The sequence below is a fragment of the Nipponia nippon genome, unplaced genomic scaffold (genome assembly GCF_047370975.1).
Source record: "Nipponia nippon isolate SJK-2023a ecotype South Korea unplaced genomic scaffold, ASM4737097v1 scaffold_1, whole genome shotgun sequence".
In the NCBI taxonomy this organism is placed as follows: Eukaryota; Metazoa; Chordata; class Aves; order Pelecaniformes; family Threskiornithidae; genus Nipponia; species Nipponia nippon.
In genome coordinates this window covers 120,799,233-120,818,026 of record NW_028262290.1, presented here as the reverse complement: position 1 = coordinate 120,818,026, position 18,794 = coordinate 120,799,233, and the positions used below count along the sequence as shown (strand labels likewise).

The window sequence follows — 18,794 nt, the reverse complement described above, 5'->3', positions numbered from 1 at the left end:
TTGTACCTAGTACATTTATCATCACTGCCTGAAGGAGCACAAGGCTAAATATGTCAGAGAGAAACTACAGTAGGGAAAATGCAAGAAAAACAAGGTACTGACTTGAGGCTTTTCCTTCCTATTTCTATATAAAATTTTACATGTCTGAAATTGAATTACGAGTGTGTAATTTTGTAAATTTACAAATCTGTAAAGCATAAACAGAAAACTGATAGGATTAGAATTTAATATGTTGACATTTAAGTTCCAGGCTTTCATGCCTTGTGCTATATGTACAGCTCATTTGCCTGGTTAGATCTTTGAGGAAGCAAGTTTAATCAGTTTTAACTTGTGTGCGCTTCAAAATATTGCTAATGAAAAGAAAAAAGTTACATCACAATTTTCAAGTTTGGGGAAATGCAAGTTGTAAAAACTAGAGACAAGAAAATACCTAAAAATAGATACCCTAAAATAAAGAATATCATCACAATGGCTTCTCTTCCCTTTGATATAGAACTAATTATCAATTTCAGTGTGTTTCTCTTCAGCGTTACTCCTCCATTAACACTACAGATGTAACTATTGCTAGATAAAACTAGGATAACTAAGCTAAAATCCAAATTAAATATGATACCCAAAATTATGTCTTTCTAAGAAAAAAAAGAAAAAAGTCCCAAACTAAGACACTTTTTTTTTTAAAAACAGGAATATTTTTAAGATCCAGCTAAATCAGTATTTCTGCAGATTTTTGTTTTTAATACCACTTCAGTTACTAATACAGTAAGATGACTCATCCACACAGAAAACAGCAAGAGAAAAGGAAGAAAAAAGGAGAAGCTCTCAATAAGCTTTAGTGTGTCACAACATCACAGTTTAAAAGATTGGAAAACAACTGTATCAGCACACATACCCATGCATCCTGATTCCCTCTAAGTAAGAGAAACGTAACAAACACCACCATTCCACCCAGACTTTTCCTTCTCCTCTCCGTTGCTTACAAATTCGGCACTTTTTTCAAAGAATTTCCTTTGAGGTTAACATTTCCTGGGGTGCTTACGTTTTTCACTCATTTTAATTCTGCGTCTTTATGGATAGCGTGAGGCCAGCCACATGTTCAATACAAACATTTGTTTTTAAATGTATTTCAATGAATGTTTGCATGCTACAGCTAACAAAGTTTTACAATTAAGAATAGGCTGCCATGGGACACAGATGTTAAACAGCCCAGAAATAGTCCAAATCCATCATGGGAAAAGGAAGAAAAATAAGAGTCCCTAGAGGTGCATCTTATAATTCGTATTTTGCAGCACTTCATAAAATGCAGAACATTTTACAAATATTACAGCTAAATAAAAATAGAGACGTTTGATTACTTGCAAGCCTTTAAGAACCTTCCTCACATTGACAAATTATGCGTCACTTTTGCCTACTTAACCTGCAAGCTAAGGTATTTGTTGAGCAAAACAAGGGGCAAACCAGAATAATCCCCCTAATTGATATCATCTCATCTAGACCAGAATACCTTCAGGTCTCCCATTCTCAGCTCATTATAATATCAGAGCTGTAGCTAGAGTAATTTCCATTATTAAAAGGCAGTATAGCTACATTAGCCCAGCACCCTGTTTCTCAGCATAGTTAGCAATCCAGACACACCACCAAACCAACAACATGGCTGCATAGCTCTTGAGACTCAAAAAGCCAACAACATTCAATACCATGCTACATCTTCATTCAATACCACACTACACCTGCCATTTTCTTTAGTGAACTAATGAACAATTTGTATAATGGCAGAGATGGAAGGAACAACCTCTGGATAGCAAAATACAAGAACCACCTCTCTAGTACTCTTCAACAGAGATCCACTTCATTTTTGTATGCTTTTGGCTACTTCTAGCTTTGTTGCTAAGTACATGTTTTTCATCAATAAAATACAAAACCTGTATGCCAGTATTTTCATCAGTAAATTAAAATTCAGGTAAATGGAGGTCAATGTCAATGGAGGTCAATGACCCACTATTAAAAATCAGGCAACAGCCATACATAAGGATGTATTTTGCAGAGAAAGACTGCCATGTCTCTTCCAACAAATATAAGGCAAGTCATACTTAGCATTGATAAAGACTGTTTAGAGTATAATTTTTTCCAAGAATTGAAAGAAATTACAGAAATTAATTCCTACTGACTCTTCTAGCACTACTAAAAGCAAGGACTGCAGCAGAGGTCCTGGGAATTTTTTGCTCTGTCACTTAATAATAAAGTCAAATATTTAACAAGTTTTTTTAAAAAATTATTTAGCCAGTGGTCAAAACTACCCTGATCAAAGATTACAGCTAGCAATCCCTAAAAGAGAATCAATGCTGGCCAGAATTTAAAAACTAGAATGCTTTTGACAACCACTCCATGACCTCAAGTTCCAGGACAGCATAAACTTGCCTTATCTGTGTGGATAGGAACAATCAATCTCAACACTGCTGTCAGCCCAAGCGGTCTTCAAAAAGGTTAGTTCTAGTCCACTTTTCACAAATCAACAGCTTTCTCCAATATATTAAACTGTTTAACATCAAGAAGTGACATTATCTGAGCTTAAAACTCTTCTGAGTATTTCTTCTGAATAAAACCTTAAAGCAAAATGTACCATCATCAAATGCATTTAAAAGGTTGATTGCCTGCACACCTGTAGAGGGAAGTCCCATATATCCACCCAGCCCACTAGAAGGAACTCTTGCTCTCCAGCTCCAAACATGTTCATCATTTCCTTTGGACTTCATCAGCTGAATGCAACTGCGTGCTTTACAACTGGAGAGGCACAGTGGAGACACAAAGGAGAATAACCTGGGCTGAACACGTCATCTCCCATGCTTGCGCAACATAAAACACATTATTTGTGTTAGCCTTCTTATTTCTTTGTTTGCAGCAGAACTAGTCCCACATTTGCAAGGAACATTTCCTCCACTCCCTAGCTGTATGCTGTCACTGGATCTTCGTCTTATCAAGTGCGTGAAAATGAAAGTTTATTTTAGCAGGCAGTTTATTATGCTAGCAATGGAATCTGTATTTCCTCGAAACTGGAAGCTATTTAAGTGTTGTATTTTACTTCAAAAGCATTTTAAACACTTTGGTTTTTCACATCCATCGTTACAAAGAAGCCCAGCATCATCTGTCTTTGTTATCACTTACAAAACACACAAATTCGCGGATATATGATATTCAGATATGAACTAATCCAAGGCTGAGCCGTAGCAAACATGCAATTAAAGCCAACTGAAGTGTAATACAATTCAGTCCTCAAGAAGTGAGGCAATGCCTGTACACTTGTCATCTAGTATCTAAATGTTAGTCATCTAGTATCCAAATGTTAGGACAGCTGAATTAGATATTCAAAGGGTGTTTCTTTGATAGCGTGCAGCCCTTTTACATGTGAATTTCATGCTGTTCTCATTCCCGTGCTGTTCCAGTAGACCATTTCTCTTCAGCCAGCAACAGCCTTATGGCTCTATTGCATGGGTGGAGCAGGTATTTTATTTTTTTACACAGCACTTTAAAAATATGGAAGTAGTTTTACAATTGCATTTTATTATTTTGGAGTTGTAATTTGTTAATACATTCATAGAGCTTTAACAAAGAAGTAGGCTCTTTTTTGTTTTGAACTCAGACAAACAATCGACTTCTCATATATTTAGTACTACTCCCAATATAGAAAGAAAACAAGTATCTATCCACACTGATCTGACTACCACTAACAACTATACCCATATGGATAAGGGGGTTAAAAAACAAACCAACACACTGAAAACAACCCTAATTGACCATTAAGGTTGCAAAATCACTACACTGAAAAATGAAAAAGCTCTAGAAGAACGTTGCATAGGTAGCCCTGTATTTTGGCACTTCACACCTGAACTCAGTAATACTACCCTTCAGGACACTTCATCAAAATCACCTCTGAAGATGAATCATGTTTATCCAGTTTAAGAGACTATAGGATCCCTGAGCCACTTGCTGGACAAGCATAATATGCCTTTCAACATTCAGAATGCAGGTGTGTGATTTTAAACTCATTCTTCCCAAAGGACAGCAAAACACCCAAGACAATGGACATCAAATCCTCAAGCCTGGCATCTTAGGCTATTTCAGTCATCCTTGCTTTAGGCTACTCCAGTCATCCTTGCTGATGCAGCAAAGACAATGAGAAGAAAGAGGACTGCCTCATGGTGAAAGCAGTTAAATGACCATAGAGAACTGCATTTTACTGTTGTCACTGTTCTTTATATTCTGGAGATCGTCCACCATTATCTCTCTGAAATTTGCTTAACTGATGATGCTCTGCTCTATCTGGTAGGGCCACAGCATTTTCTCAAGACAGGCAAGATTTTTTCCCCCTACTGGAACTTCCATCCATATTCATGCTCAAGAATCAGTCCACAAGAAGTAAAATTCCTGATAGCTGCAGGAAGTCAGGATTCAAAAGCGGCATGATTTTCAGGGAACTACCCAGGATTCTTGGCAGGGAGACTGTTTATTTTGTAGGTTTTTTGAAAAACTATCACCAGATTGGTCCAGATTTCATTATAAAAGAAAATTTTTTTAAGATTCTCAAAATACTGTCTGTGTGTTCAGGCAATCTGCAGAAAGCACTTCTAAGCAGACCTTTCTTTTGCTGCATATGGAAAACTTCACCAGTTTTAAATTTCTTTCATCAAGGCCACATCTGTTTGTGTAGACTATGAGAGTTTTTATTTTAGCAGTACAGAAGAACTGCATTTAGGTTTTGCTCAGTGCAATTCAGCAAGAACCCATCCTTCAATTTTGTGTCAAATTGAATACTCAGACAGATGCATCTGTATTTTAATGACATGGGTCCCTCCCCTTTTTGCATTGAGTCCTAATAATTTCAAAAATGTGGTAAGTGCCTTAACTATATTTCAACTCAAGCAACTGTATATACACCTATACTTTATGAAAAAAAAATCCAGGACAATCATAACTAAAGCTTCATTTTTCCCCACAGAATAGCCTTTAGGCATGTTCAGGCAATGTGCTGGTACTGACATAACAAAGTAATTTACTGGCATTGATAATATTCCAGATGCTCAACTAACCTCTCACATCTAAAAACTCCAATTTTTAGAACTGCAGTGAAATCGCTGTATAAATCAATCTGACATAGGGACTAATTATGGTAGCCCAACTAGGAAGTGTTCTGGAACTGCACTAGTTTTTAAAGCCATTTACAGTTAAAATGTTGCTAAATAATTGCTTTATATAAATGACACTTTGTATGGAAAGCCAAATAAATTGTAACAGCTCTTTTTTTCTTGCCATTATTCTTAGGTGAATTTATTATAAGTTACTAGAAGACATGCAAAGTGCACGCCAGATGAGAACTCTGTATTTATAGCACGCTAAGTCAGTCAGCAAACAGAATCAACTAAAAATATCCACAACGGTATGCAGCACACCCACCCTTTGGGGACTATTCACAGGCTGTGGTGGTCTGATTTTTAGACAGAGCAGACAAGGAAGGAGAAAACACCCAGGTAGGTCAGTTTGTAAAGACGACTAAGAGTAATGGAGTCGGATCCCATACAACACTTTGTATTCCGTTTGGCAGGCAGTCAGACATCCCGAGCCCTACGAGATTTTCCTGTGTGCTTCCTGACCTCTCCGGGCCAATACTATGCAATTTCCATGCAGGGAACAGAAGCGTGCGCCGAGTGAAAGTGAGGACCAGCCCCATTCTTACTATGGCTTACCCTCCCATTTTTGCAAGCATCAGGAATTTGAAGCCTATCAAACAACAGATGCCAGAGAGCTCTGGATGCGCACTGAGACATCCTTATGAAAGACATGATGATCATTTACAATGGAAAGGTGGCCTTGGGAACACAGGCACTTGTTTAGGAAATATCTAACCAGAGAGTAGACAGCAAAAACACTTTCCTGGATGCCTGTGAAGTGCTGTTCTGGTTCTACTCAGGTAATCATGGTTTTTTTGGGTTTGGTTGGGTTTGGTTTTTTGGGGGTTTTTTGGTTGTTGTTGGGTTTTTTTCCCCACAAATTTTCTCTTCTTTTGATTTATGAGATGCGTGTCCTTAAAAATATTCCAAAATAAAAACTCAGAGCACTCCAAGGTTTCTCACCGTTTCTTTTCACAGGTTAAACATCTGCAAGAACAACATGTTCCATTACCACAGTAAATTAACACAATCTGTAGAAATGACCATACGTCTCTCCTGAAACTAATTAAACCGTTAATGAGCAGCAGATACATTGCAGAAAAATCTTGAAAATAATATAAATTTGGTTCATGCATCTGCAAACAGCAGGGAAAACCTACCTAAAAACCTTCATAACATTATTTAAAACTTAAAAGTTTCATGCAAGGTTAAAACACCACATCAAGAACATTTACATGATGAAGTTTTCCATGAGCAGCTGGCAAAAACAGGAGAGGAGAACTTACCCAAACAGATGGGTAGGCAATGTGTTTTAAAAATAGTTTTGAATTTCTAGCAGTGACAAAAGGCTTTCCTCATAAGACAAAGAAATGACTTGGAAGGTTGTTGGAGACTAGTCTGCAATTATGTGAGAGAACATGAGAAAAGGCACACTGTCAGGATATCAGGGTTGGATTAGGTATTCAGAAGATATTAAAGAGGAAGGCCTTGTTTGAACTGGCACTGCAAAGGCTCAATCAGGTATTATCGCTGTCTTGATAGCCAAAAGAAATATTTATATATGCCATTACAATTAGACTGTTTCCTTTTCTTCAGACCATTAACTATTTACGTTTCTCCCCTAAATGCAGTACTGAGATTTTTATTATCTGGCTTCTCCTAATCCCTTTTGTTTACAGGCAGGAGGAAGAGAAGAAAAAGAAGCCCTTCAAAGGTCCTCTATCACTTGCTTCAGTCTTTACTCCAGTGCCCCAAGCCCCTCGTCATCACAGAGACCTGGCTCCCTCTTCAACTGAGCAAAACTAAACACAGCTCCCAGGGGCTTCACTATCACTACCAGAAGATCCAAACAGTGCTCATTTCATTGTTTTAGCTCGTTTGTCCAAATATGTAACATTTGAGACTAAAACCAGCCTCCTGACTGAGCTGGAGCAGGTAGGAGGTGGTGGTGGACTTTCTTCTTCTTTTTCCTGCCCCCCATCCACTCCTTAGGAGAGTTTACATCTCTGCTGCCAACCAGGAACTGTATGCTGCCCGCTATATGTAAGCAGGAACAGAAGAGCCCACTAAATACAGCAACAGCAAGACCCTGAAAAGGGATCAGATTCCTCAAACCCATCTGTCAGAACAGCTCTTCCGAAACTCCTTATCAACAGACTTATCCTTGGACTGCTTTCCCAGCACACTGGATTTTTCAATCTGTATTTTGGTTCATGGAATGCTAATACATTTCCAAAACCTCCCATATCTTCAGAGACTGCAGAAGTGACTCTTTTCTCTCACTTTGGAGTCAACTCACAGGTATAACTGAAGAGAAAACGAGGCACACATCTATCTTCCCCCCAGTCTGTAGTTGTTGTGAAGGTGTGTGTATGAGTACAGACATGTTTGTATTTCTCTCAGCTCCCAAGCTGGTCTCCATTTTAACGTTCTTCTACAATCAGCAGACTTCAGCCAGCCTCTCACTGTTATTGCTCTCATTTTTCCAAAGTGGACAAACATGGATATGATTGTGTCTCACTAGTGCAGCCAAGTGAATAGAAACAAATCAAAACACCAAAGCAGAGACAGCCTCTTAGGTTTCACTGTTCTGCACCTTGGAAGATCTATGAACAGCAAGAGCAAAACTATCTGAAAACGCACATGGGATTTTTTGTGTTCACAACAGCAAACAGCAGTGTTATCATAGCGCCAAAAAAAAAAAAGGCAGAATTTGTATGGAAAAGTTATAGCTTTTATTAGACTGAATCCTTACACTCTTTCCTCAGTCTGAATGGTTAGGAAGTAATTTAGAGAAATATATATTGTACCGAAGATTCACTGGCCTTCCTTGAACATCAAAATAAATTTCCAACTGCCAGGAAGAGAAGGTACGTCAAGCGGTACCAAGGCATACAGGCTGAAACTGCAATAGCAAGTTTCACTGCTCCTAACATAATTCACAGACACGGAATATCCCAATAGTCTCATTACAAAGCACGCTTCCCAACACTTCGCCCAGGTCAGGGGGCAAAGACCTCAGAGCTAAGACTTTGGCTGGCAAAATGGGAGCAGCACTGAAGTTTGAAGTGTTTAAGAGTTTCACGATTTCTCAAAGCAATAGTACTTGTGCGATACTGGGAGAGAAGGGCAAGGAAGTGACCAAAAGATAGTCGTACTCCCCCAAAAAAGGTGTGAGAAAGATAAAGAGAACCTCAAGAACATATTCAAGTGTACCATATAACTAAACAGACCAGATGGAAAACAAAACAAGATGCGGTTTTCTAGGCAGATGTCTAAAAAACTTCTTTTCTGAGACTTCGCATCATTCTTCTACTGATACATTCTTCTACTTCCCACAATCCAACAAGTAATTCAGGTTATAACCTGAGGCTTTCGTGAACTTTCTTCTATAGAATAAAGAAGTCATTCATTACTGCTACCAGCCATTATTACAAACAAGTGCTACTATAACATACCTATAAGGTTCTACCCATACTGTGTTACGTACATTCAGTAGCTGGCGATAAATCCTGCACTGTAAAGTACTTCATAAAGCCTGATCATCATTTGGCTTAAGAAGAATGTAACAAACTTCCTTCTCCTAATAAAGTTGAACAGATGCAACTTCATCTCCAAATTATTACTCCAAGTCTTGACATAGACCTGAAAGCTGTCAACAGTTGTATCTGACAACACTATATATTTTAAAACCTGCCTATAAATACATCATATAAAATTGTATATGACTGTATATAACACAGTCTGAGATTTTGTATAATACTTGTACATCCTCTGCTCAATCACCTTAAATTTCCAAATCAGTTCTTCATTTAAAAGACTCAAAATGTAACATACCTGCTATCTTCAGTTGAATTTTTACATATTCTTCCCTAAGAGGCTTTTAAAGACAAAAAAACCAAAACATTTAAAGGCTTTATCCTTGTCTTATAACAACATTCCCAAGAAGAGATTTAAATGTGAACACCAGAAGGATACTTATACTAGGTGTTTTCACCAAGAATTTTCTGTGTTGTGGCCATCCAGAAACAGGATCACAAACAAAGTGGGCTCCAAGGAGCAGTCAACATTTTAAGTGATGGAAGTAACACATCAGCAGTTACCTAAAGCAAAAACTGTCCATTTTTAGCTGAACTAATTGCTGCAAGCATCATTGACAGAAACAAGCTATACTGTAACTACAGTGGTAGCTTTGCTGCAGTGCTGAGAGTCCACACAAAAACACTTGCTGCCTAAAAACACAGTGGAAAAACTAACTGTGGATCTCAAAACCAACTCTCCCACCGGCTGTTCTTAACAGAGGTTAGAATATTTACTTTGGGGCTGAGAGAGAGGAGAAGTCCCATTCACTGAGGAACAGAGCAGGAAACTACTGGTCAAAATTCCCAGTTACAGTGTTATCACCTTAAAGGAAGCTGGAACTCGGCACTGTGTTGCAAGAAAGCGTTTGAACGGTCACGTGCAGGTTTGGCCTCTGCATCTGGGAGTGCCATAAGATCTTATGGAATTTGGGTCTCGCTCTGCTTAATGCTCTAAGCCTACTCCAGGAGTGCTCGCAGCACAGAGTTAGACACGTATGTATTTTTTGTGAGACCAAGGCCCAATTATTCAGTGAAATGAACTCTTCCCGAGATGAGACATAAGGTTACATAGCAATATTTACTCAGTTATACTTTGATCATAAAGGAGCCTGAGGTCAGACAGGAACATCGGACCCTCACAGTCAGGAAAGGCTGCTGTTTGGTTCCTGTTAAAGGAATATAGGAGCTAACTGAGCACGCCTTCCAATGTGTCAACATACGATAACATAATACTTTTTATATTCTCGTTCAAATGGCATATTAACAAGCATAGTATGGATTTAAGTATGTTACATTAGAGAGTTAATATTTATACATTACTTCAGCATGCAAAGCTGCTCAGTAAAAGTGACAATAGAGTGTAATACACTAATGGTAAATTAATTACAGTAATTTAACAAATGCAACACCCACATGTCACTGATGGATGAAGCCAAGCAGTATGCCTAAAAACATAAACAGTTGGAGATTCAGTTCAACTTACAGAAGTTATTCTTGTTGTTCTTTTTTATTTCCATAGAATTGCTATGCTAAGCCCCAAAATTAAATTCAGTAGTTTTCAAGATAAAAAGAAACAATTTGGCTAATTTGCAAGTTACAAAACAAGGGAGGGGACTTCAAGCATGCTTATGATACACAAGATAAATGCCAGATACCACACCTAGACAAGCTTGAGCTAGTTACCATCAGGACAAAAACAACGCTTCAAGTTATTTTTCACCATGCTGATGCTACTAATGTATGACCTCCAGTGGGACTACTCGTTCCAAGCATCCAGTTATTACAATGAATCAAGAAAAGACAAAGCATGCAATCAAATAAGAATGCCAGCATTCAACGGGATGTGGTATAACGTATCACTAATACCACAGAATCTTGAAATTGCAAAAAAGAATAACGTTTCAAGTGAGGCCTTCTTCACAGGTGTTGCAGTATTATGATTAAACAGTTATTCATCCCAATAAGAAATACTAAGATTTTTAGAAGAGAAAAAACAAGTAGATTCACGACCATCTTGTGACCACATAAGGACAGTGTATTTTGAAACTTTCTGCTCAAACCCCTAACATACAGCATTCCTTATTTATTACTCAGTAGATGAAGAGAGCATGCCCCTCCTGGTGCTTTTCCTGCACCGGGAAAAGCAACAAGCTTTGCATCATTTCAGCCTACATCCTCTTTAATATGCCAATTTCAGAGATTCGCAAAAGACAAAATGTGGTGTAGTACAGCAATTAGTAGATTATCATGTGCCACAGAAGAGTACGATCAAATTCAGAGTTATTCCGAAGAGACCTTCCTGCACCTGAATAAACAGTTTCCTAGGTTATTGATCCTCATCACTGCATTTACATTTAATCCACTCCCTCCTGGCAACAAGGCAGGTTGCAAGCCAATGTTTAAGCAAGGAAGAAAAAAAAAAAGTTTTACCTTTGACCAACAACTGGCTACATGTTTTAATGATACCCTTGTGCTTAGCACGAACTGCACAATACTCTGTGATAGGGCATCCTTTCTCCACTAAAAGAAACACATGCACCTTCTTCCTCCACAAGCTACTGTGACGGTATAATGAGCAGCCCTGCAACAAAGCACTCCTATTGAGCAGCTCAGTACTATAAGGATAGTTATGTTTTCGTTCTTAAGGACAAATATTCCTTTATTATAATAGGGTTTGACTGTTTTCTGTTAATGTTCAACCACTGCGCTGGAAGGAGGTAGTTTTAGATGTAGGAAGTAACAGCTATGCTGTCTTCAGGTCAACACACCAACACCATATAGGTGTCAGGCCATGTGACGGAAACCTTGCGCACCCTCTGAGGGTTGGATTGAAGAGAGCCCTGCGGTGGCTATGAACAGGTCACACTACAGAAAAGACGACAACCCAGCCTGCTACAAATAGCATTCACAAATGGATTAACTAGAATGCAAAACTGTGGGAATTTTACATTAGCCTCCCGTTTCCCAAAAGAAAGCTTTTGGGCAAGTGGGTCAGTATTTAGACAGGTTATAATACATATATATGTAGTAGAATTATCAAGAGAATGAATCAATTTAAAAAGTCACCTTGTACCTTAATGTTTGACTTGTATTAACAACGACCTCTAGGATAAGCGGTAACTGAAAGTGGTCAGCAACTTTGAAAGCAGTTGGCAACTCACAGGCAGATTTCTAACTTTAAGGTGAAGAACACAAGCAGTAAAATGCAAGTCCTATACCAGCCCTATTCATCTCAGTATCACAGGAGAGACAAAAAACTATGACAATTTGCTCCACGTTTAATATGCCTCTTAAAGGGCCTCAGCTTCTTGGTTGATTCAGAGTTAGCCGAGTGTTTCTCCTGCCTCAAGAGCACATGTGGCCATCCTCAAGACTATACGGTACCGGTGCTGCAAGCCTGTACTTCACCTGCAGGGACAGCTATCCGGCTCTACTCATCTCTTAGGGGGAAAATAAACAAAGAAACTTACTTTAACTTCTGTTTTTCTTAATCGACTTTCAGAACCGAGAACCTGAGAGTTCAGAAAGAGGAACAAGCATCGGCCACATATTAATCAGTACCTAAAGAGGGGGTTGGTCCGATTTTAGAATAAACGGCGGCGACACATGATCCAATTAAATTCTAATTATGTAAGTAGTAGGCAAGAGTATTTACACAGGCACTGATTACAGCTATTAGAGTCTAAAGTCGCCGGCCGGAGAGGCTCTGCTTCCTCCTCGCCGTCCCGCCCGCACCGCCGCGGGGTTCGTTTCATTTTTAACCTCCCCCTTTCACAGCTCTCGTTACAAACAATGGGAGACGCTGGCCTGAAAACCCCGTCTCCAAACCGTGCTTCCCTCCGGCGGCCACAAGCCCGGGAGAGCCGCCGCTCTCCCCAAAGTGATGATTCATGACCCGTCGCACCTCGGGGCCGGGAGCGGGGGAAAGAACCCCACCACCCCCAGGCCCCCCCCAGCCCCGCAGCAGCGGGAGAGGCAGCTAAACCCTCCCGCCCTGCCCGCTCGGCGGGCTAGCCCTTACCTCCGAACAGGTGCGGCGAGAGGTGAGCGGGCAGCGAGCCGATCACTAGCCGGGGCCCGCCGGAGGAGCCGCCGCCACCGCCCCCCGCCGGCCGCTCCCGGCCGCCCTCCTCCGGGGTGCTGTTGACCGAGTCCTGCGAGCCGTAGGGGCCGCTGCTGTGGGGGATGTTGAAGGCGGACTGCGCGGCCCGGGCCCCGGAGGCGGTGGCCCCCCCTAAGGACCTGCTCCGAGGTGCCGACCCCGCGGCACCCGCCGCCGCCGCCGCTCCTCCTGCCGCCGTTGCGCCGCCGGGAGCGGCATGAGGCGCCGCCGCCAGGTGCGCGTACCGCCCGCCAGCGCCTGCCGAGCGCCCGCCGGTCCCGTTAGCGCCGCCGCCGCTGCTGCTGCTGGAGGAAGGTAAATCCCCGCCCGAGTACGCCCGGGTGCGGCCGTTGGCGGCGGTGGGGCTGCTCTGCTTCGCGCCCATGGTCCCGCCGCCGCCTGGCGCTGCCCGCTGCCCTTCGCCGCCGCCGCCTTCCCCGCGGCGCCCGCGGGTGGTGGGAGTCCGGCCCCGGCGGGGGCGATCCGAGGCGCGGGTCGCGCCGGGGAAGGGAGAGAGGACGCGCCGGGGGAGGGGAACGGGTCGCTCGGTGGGTCGGTGTCGAGAGGGGAGAGCCGCCCGCCGGGATCCGGCTCAGCTGGCGGCCCCGGCGCGGCCGCTGCTCGCGGGTCTGGGGCGCCACCATGAGCTGCTCGGGACGGTGCTGGCTCCCGCCGCGCTGCCGCTCGGCCCCGCCGCCGCTGCTGCTGCTGCTGCTCTGCCCGCCGCCGCCGCCGTGCCCGCCGCCGCCATCCTCCTCCGCCGCCGAGCCCTGTGGGGGGCAACGGCGGCAGCAGCGCCGCCGAGGCCGCTCGCTCGCCCGCGGCGCGCCGTGCTTGTGCCGAGGGAGGCGGGAGGGGGCGGTCACCCCGGCGCAGCCGCTCCTCTACCGTGTCGCCATACTGGGGGCGGCACCAGCGGGCGGGATGGGGAGCGGTTATGGCGGCAGGGGCCGACGCCTCTCCTTCGCCCCCCTCCGCCCGGCGGGGGACCGGCCCCCGGCGGCGCGGCGCGGCGCCACGGGCCCGCCGCCCCGCCTCGCCTCCTGCCCCTCTCCTCACGCAAGGTGCGGGGCAGTGCCAGGTGGGCGGGCGCTGGGCGAGGCCGGCAGCTTCGCTCCCCTCGGACGGGAGAGTCCCAGAGACGGGGCCGCTCGGAGCGCGGGGCGGAGGCGAGAAGCTGCCCGGGGCGGAGGGGGGGGTCGGCCGCCTGCCTGCTGGCCCGAAGGGGAAGCCCGCGGGGTGCCGGAGCGGCCGCCCCGGCGAGGAAGGAGTTAAAAGCCAAACTGCCGCCGGCAAAAGGCGAGCTGTGGTGTTGGCGGGCCGGGCGCGTGCGGCGGCCGTTGAGGGCGGCCGTTGGCGGTGCCGGCGGGCCCCGGCGCCGCGCTGGGTGCCGCGTCCTGCCAGGTGAAGGGGAGGAGCGGGCAGGACCTGCGTGACGGAGCGCGGGCGCTGCTCGCCCGAGGAACGGGGTGCCCTCCTGCCGCGCCGCTTCAGCAAAGCGCCCGGATGCCCGGCCTCCGCGCCCCGGGCTCCGCCGCGCACCGGCTGAGGGGCGGAGGGCCCAGCCCGCCGCTCCCCGAGCCTGGGTTTGGCGGGGTGGTGGGCGTAAGGGCCGCTTAGCCCCGTCGGGAGCTTTCCCGGGGAGGGGACTTGCAACCCGTGCGGTTTGCTGTGAGTCTCGGTTCTCGTGGTATTTGCGGGGGAGAAGCTGGACAAGAAGGACGAAAATCCCTTACATCTTTCGTTCACAGGAGATATGAGAAAATCCTGCAGATCTCACTCTGTCACTCAGAAAAAACGTCCCGTTATTATTGGTGAGAGCTTTACACAAGGGTTGACTAACAGCCGAAAATTTTGGCCCTGTGAATTACACCGATGTGGTATTGCTCGTGACAAAAATATCAGTGACATAGAATTATTTTGTTCTTTAAAGGTATATGATATTGAGTGTCATGTACATTGAGTTTATATGAGCGTGATTCCTACAATCAGTCACCCAAGGTGAATGTCTTGTTTTTATGGATTATCGTCTGCTCTAAAATACGGTATGTCACCACGAGGCAGTGCTCTGCACCATCTTGGGACTCTCCGTCATACCGTCTAGGTAGGGATTCCAGCTACATTCATGCCTGTGACACAGTGGCATAGCACCCAAGCTATTTTACAATTAACACAATAAAACAGGTCAAAACCTTGATTAACATACAAAGTATTATGTCACATTTGTGGTATACAATTATTACATGTACATTATTATCTGTATTATGCATATGTAATGTACAAATGTAACATGTACATTACATGTGCGCGTATGGTATCTTTGATACTCATCCTCAGATGCGAACAGGCGCAAAGACCTCCTTTAGCCATCTCCGTTACAACTGCATGCGGTCGCTTTGTGGCATCAGTGCAGCTGACAGTTCCACTCGCAAGAAGAGGTACCATAGCTGGGTATGGCAGAGGAGGTTACCAGCCCTAACTCTTCATTCCGACACCGCTTTTCTGCCTAGCTGAGACACTCTGCGAATAATCTGAACCCCATTTAGAGGATGCTGCTGTAAAGCATTGCCGGTTTCAGTAAGAGGCAGTGATTCCACAGCTGTCCCGGGAACAGCTTGGTCTTTTGTGTGCTGGGTGTCGGGCAGACAGCTGGGGTCAATAATCTGCCGTCCCAAGCTATCCCATCCCCACTTGTGAATTATAAACTGCAGTCTCTGCTGCCAGTGGTGGATACCCCAAGGCAGATCAAGCACGAGCGCTTTCTAGTTCAGTTTCCTACAGAAAGAAAATCAGTGTGAATATGCTGTCTGCTCTGCTACCGGTTACGTTTGAAACCCTTGGCCAGCCACAGCCAAATCTCTAAGAGACACTAACAGTACAGAAAATAAGCGGTTATGTAGAAGATAGAGATCCTATTAATGTTCCCACAGAAGGGACGGCTACTGTAGGAATTCCTGTCTTGCTAGAGTCCAAGAATCCACATGGGCAAAGGATGTTGCAAACATGACTCATAATTTCTGCTACTCACAGAATGCCTGTGGCGTGCTCAGCCCTATCGGAGCAGGTTTAGAGGACAGCGTGCTCCGAGTTTTATGGAGTTTTTAAAATTTCCGCTACTGAGCACTAGTAGAGCTGGTCAGCTGCTAGAATAAACAGCATTTTGAAAATAGTACATTGCTACACAGTACCACTTTCTGTAATTTCTTTACAGTGGATCTAAGAGTTGAGCAGGTATGAAATATAGATTTGACTGTGAATAACCTTTTATTCAATTTAGGATTAAATGGTAAAGTCTATGGGGAAAAAAAAAGCCCTCAAGACATCCAAACAGTTACTCAGTCTTGCAATCAGAAAATTACCTGTAACAGCAGAGAATATTTCACAGAAAAGAAGTCACAACAACAGGACAGCCTGTGTTCCCTTCTCAGAGAGCGTGGCTGTTCCCAGTGCTATGTGGTTTTCTTTTTTCTTTTTTGGGGAGGCTTCAGTTTTTGTTTTGCATCTAGGGCATATATTTGCAGCTCTCTCACTATCAAGCGTGAGTCTAAACAGGACACATACCTCAAAGAACACCTACATCTTTAGAAAAGCAATGACATGCTTCTGAGCCAGCTTTCTCCCCTCCATCCTTCCTAGTCCCTCTTGAAAATGGTTGAACAGAAGTTTTTCTGCATACAGAAATTTGCTTTATATAGCCAACAGTACAGTTAGGTTTTCAAGCTAACATTTCTTCTAACAAACAAATGACTGTCTACTAGCCGTTAAGTCTTGTAGAGGCAAGTACCTGGCACTGTAACCTCCACCCATTTGTTCATAAATACACTCCAGAAGTAGTTTGCATAAAAATTTCAATTTCCTACCCAGCATAGAAAATAACCAGTGACAAGAGGAAACAGTGCAGAGAGAAAGTAGAACATCTTGCTGCTGACCATATTTCCGCAGGTCTCAAGGACTCAGTGGAAACCAGATAGTTATGTAAAAATTTACTTCTGTAGGCCTATATGGGTGAATGCTGTTATTATTCCTGTAGAAACATATCTAGGGAATCTTGTTCGTACTTAAGTAAGCATGAAATAGGAACTAACCTTCTTCCTTGTCCAGGATGGTGGAAAAAAACTGGTTTAGACAGGCAAATATACTCGCTGTTCTTTGTTATAAGCTGCATACCTCCACTTCAGTTCTGGTTACACTACCTTGTCTATCAGCAAGTGAAAATAACGAACTTGCTTCTTGACCAGTTTCCTTGAAAATGCCAGGTGGCAGGTGTGCCCTAAGCATACAAAATTAGCTGTAAATTCATAATATTGCATGTTTTGGAAAATGTGTGCTGATAAATGGGTCTGGATTTTGCTCAACAGTGAGTGAGCTACGCAGACAGATCATCCTCCCTCTCCCCTCCCGCTCCCTTCTTTGGTGGCTTTTGTAGGGACGCTGAAACAAGGTTTCGAGCAAGGTTTCATCTCTGACAAAAGCATCTGACCCTGAACTAATAAAGCCAGCCAGAGGTTTACGTTCTGTTCAGAACCGATCAGGCACTCCTTTCTAAAGGAGAACGGTTTAAAAAGTAATGGCACACACTCGTAACATACAGCTTTATTTTATAATAGCTAGTGTGGGCTCCTAATAGGGTTTGGGCAACTAGATTTTCTGAGCAGATACCAAACTAGAGGTGCACGTTGTGGTTGGAAGAGATCAATGCCGTTTTTACGTTACCGTGTATTTCAGCTGTTTAAAATAAATAGCGCTGCACACCACTTCTTCACAGATACTGAAAATAGAGACTTCTGAAGTGTTCGGTTGCTCATAGAGAAAGGAAAACAGAACTGTTCTATCCCTCTAAAACAAGATGTGTAAAATACACATGCCTTACATCTGCAGCTAGAGGAAGCCATCCAGCAGCTGAGACTGTTATGTGTTCGCATCTGTAAGCTAAGGGCAATAGGTCCCATATTATCCCTGTCAGCGTGACTACGAATTATACATAAACCTATTGCAGGCATCGTTTTAGATATATTTTGGTATCAGTGTATCTCCAGCTGGTAACTGTATTTTGAGAGATTTAGGAGACCCTATTATCCGGTATCTTAGATTTTTATTTGCATTGAATAACTTTTTGTACGTATTGACTTGAATCCTATGAAGATTTACGCACATGCTTACACTGATGTATGAAAAACAGTCCTGCAACATGTTGTGATCAGTCTTCGTGGAATAAAAAAAATAAGCAGCTCGTAAAGGTCGAGGTTTGGGTCCTAAAATTATTCTGGAAATGTGTGGTGATGCTTACAAGGATAAGGAAGTTTACCCTTGCTTTACAAAAATTCCGTTTAAAACCATCTATCTTTTGTTTGAAGTTTATGCTTTTCTGAAGTTTCTATCACACTGTAAACAGTACGCTGTATTTTGTACACTAAAGTTACCCGTAGAGAAAACTGATGTTCACAGAAAAGATAACACAATCTTAAAAATAAACTGACATTTTGACTGGACTTATTGATTGACCATTTTGTACAGGAAGAAATTCTTGGAAATAACTTACTTGAAGAAATGGCAATTTGTGCTGTGTTACCACATGCTATAAAGTATAGTACTATAAGAAATATACTTTAGTCTAACAATTTTAGTAGGAAAGAGTATTCACCTTTATAATTTCTAAGCTGTTCTACATTCACGGTTGTATTATCGTAGCCATGGAGCACCTTTGTAGGTAACCAGATGCCATACCAAATGCCATTCCTATGAATTTGCCATTTTAGTGCACAATCAGGCCAGTGTTGTTACTGGTTCTCCAATAAACTGTGTTAGTTTTACTCGCCGGTGTGGTTTTTGTTATCAGCTTTGCATGAATTATCCCATTGTGCAGCTTCCTGACCTTTCATGCGGCTGTAGCCCCCCCAACGCTATCTTTCTTCAGAAGCGACCGTGCAGACCATTTTTATTACACGCTCAAGG

At 43.3% G+C, this 18,794-nt stretch overlaps 1 protein-coding gene across 2 annotated transcripts in view; it reads right to left on the bottom strand.

Annotated features, from left to right (window-relative positions):
• ZNRF2 (zinc and ring finger 2) overlaps positions 1-13,664 on the bottom strand; it is a 61,401-nt gene extending 47,737 nt beyond the window's left edge. For both annotated transcript variants that reach the window (XM_087770289.1, XM_087770282.1), the window contains exon 1: positions 12,762-13,664. In XM_087770289.1, coding sequence (XP_087626415.1) covers positions 12,762-13,227 — 466 coding nt within the window. In that variant the 5' untranslated portion in view covers positions 13,228-13,664. The remainder of the gene's footprint in view (positions 1-12,761) is intronic.
• Between the last annotated feature and the right edge of the window lie 5,130 nt (positions 13,665-18,794).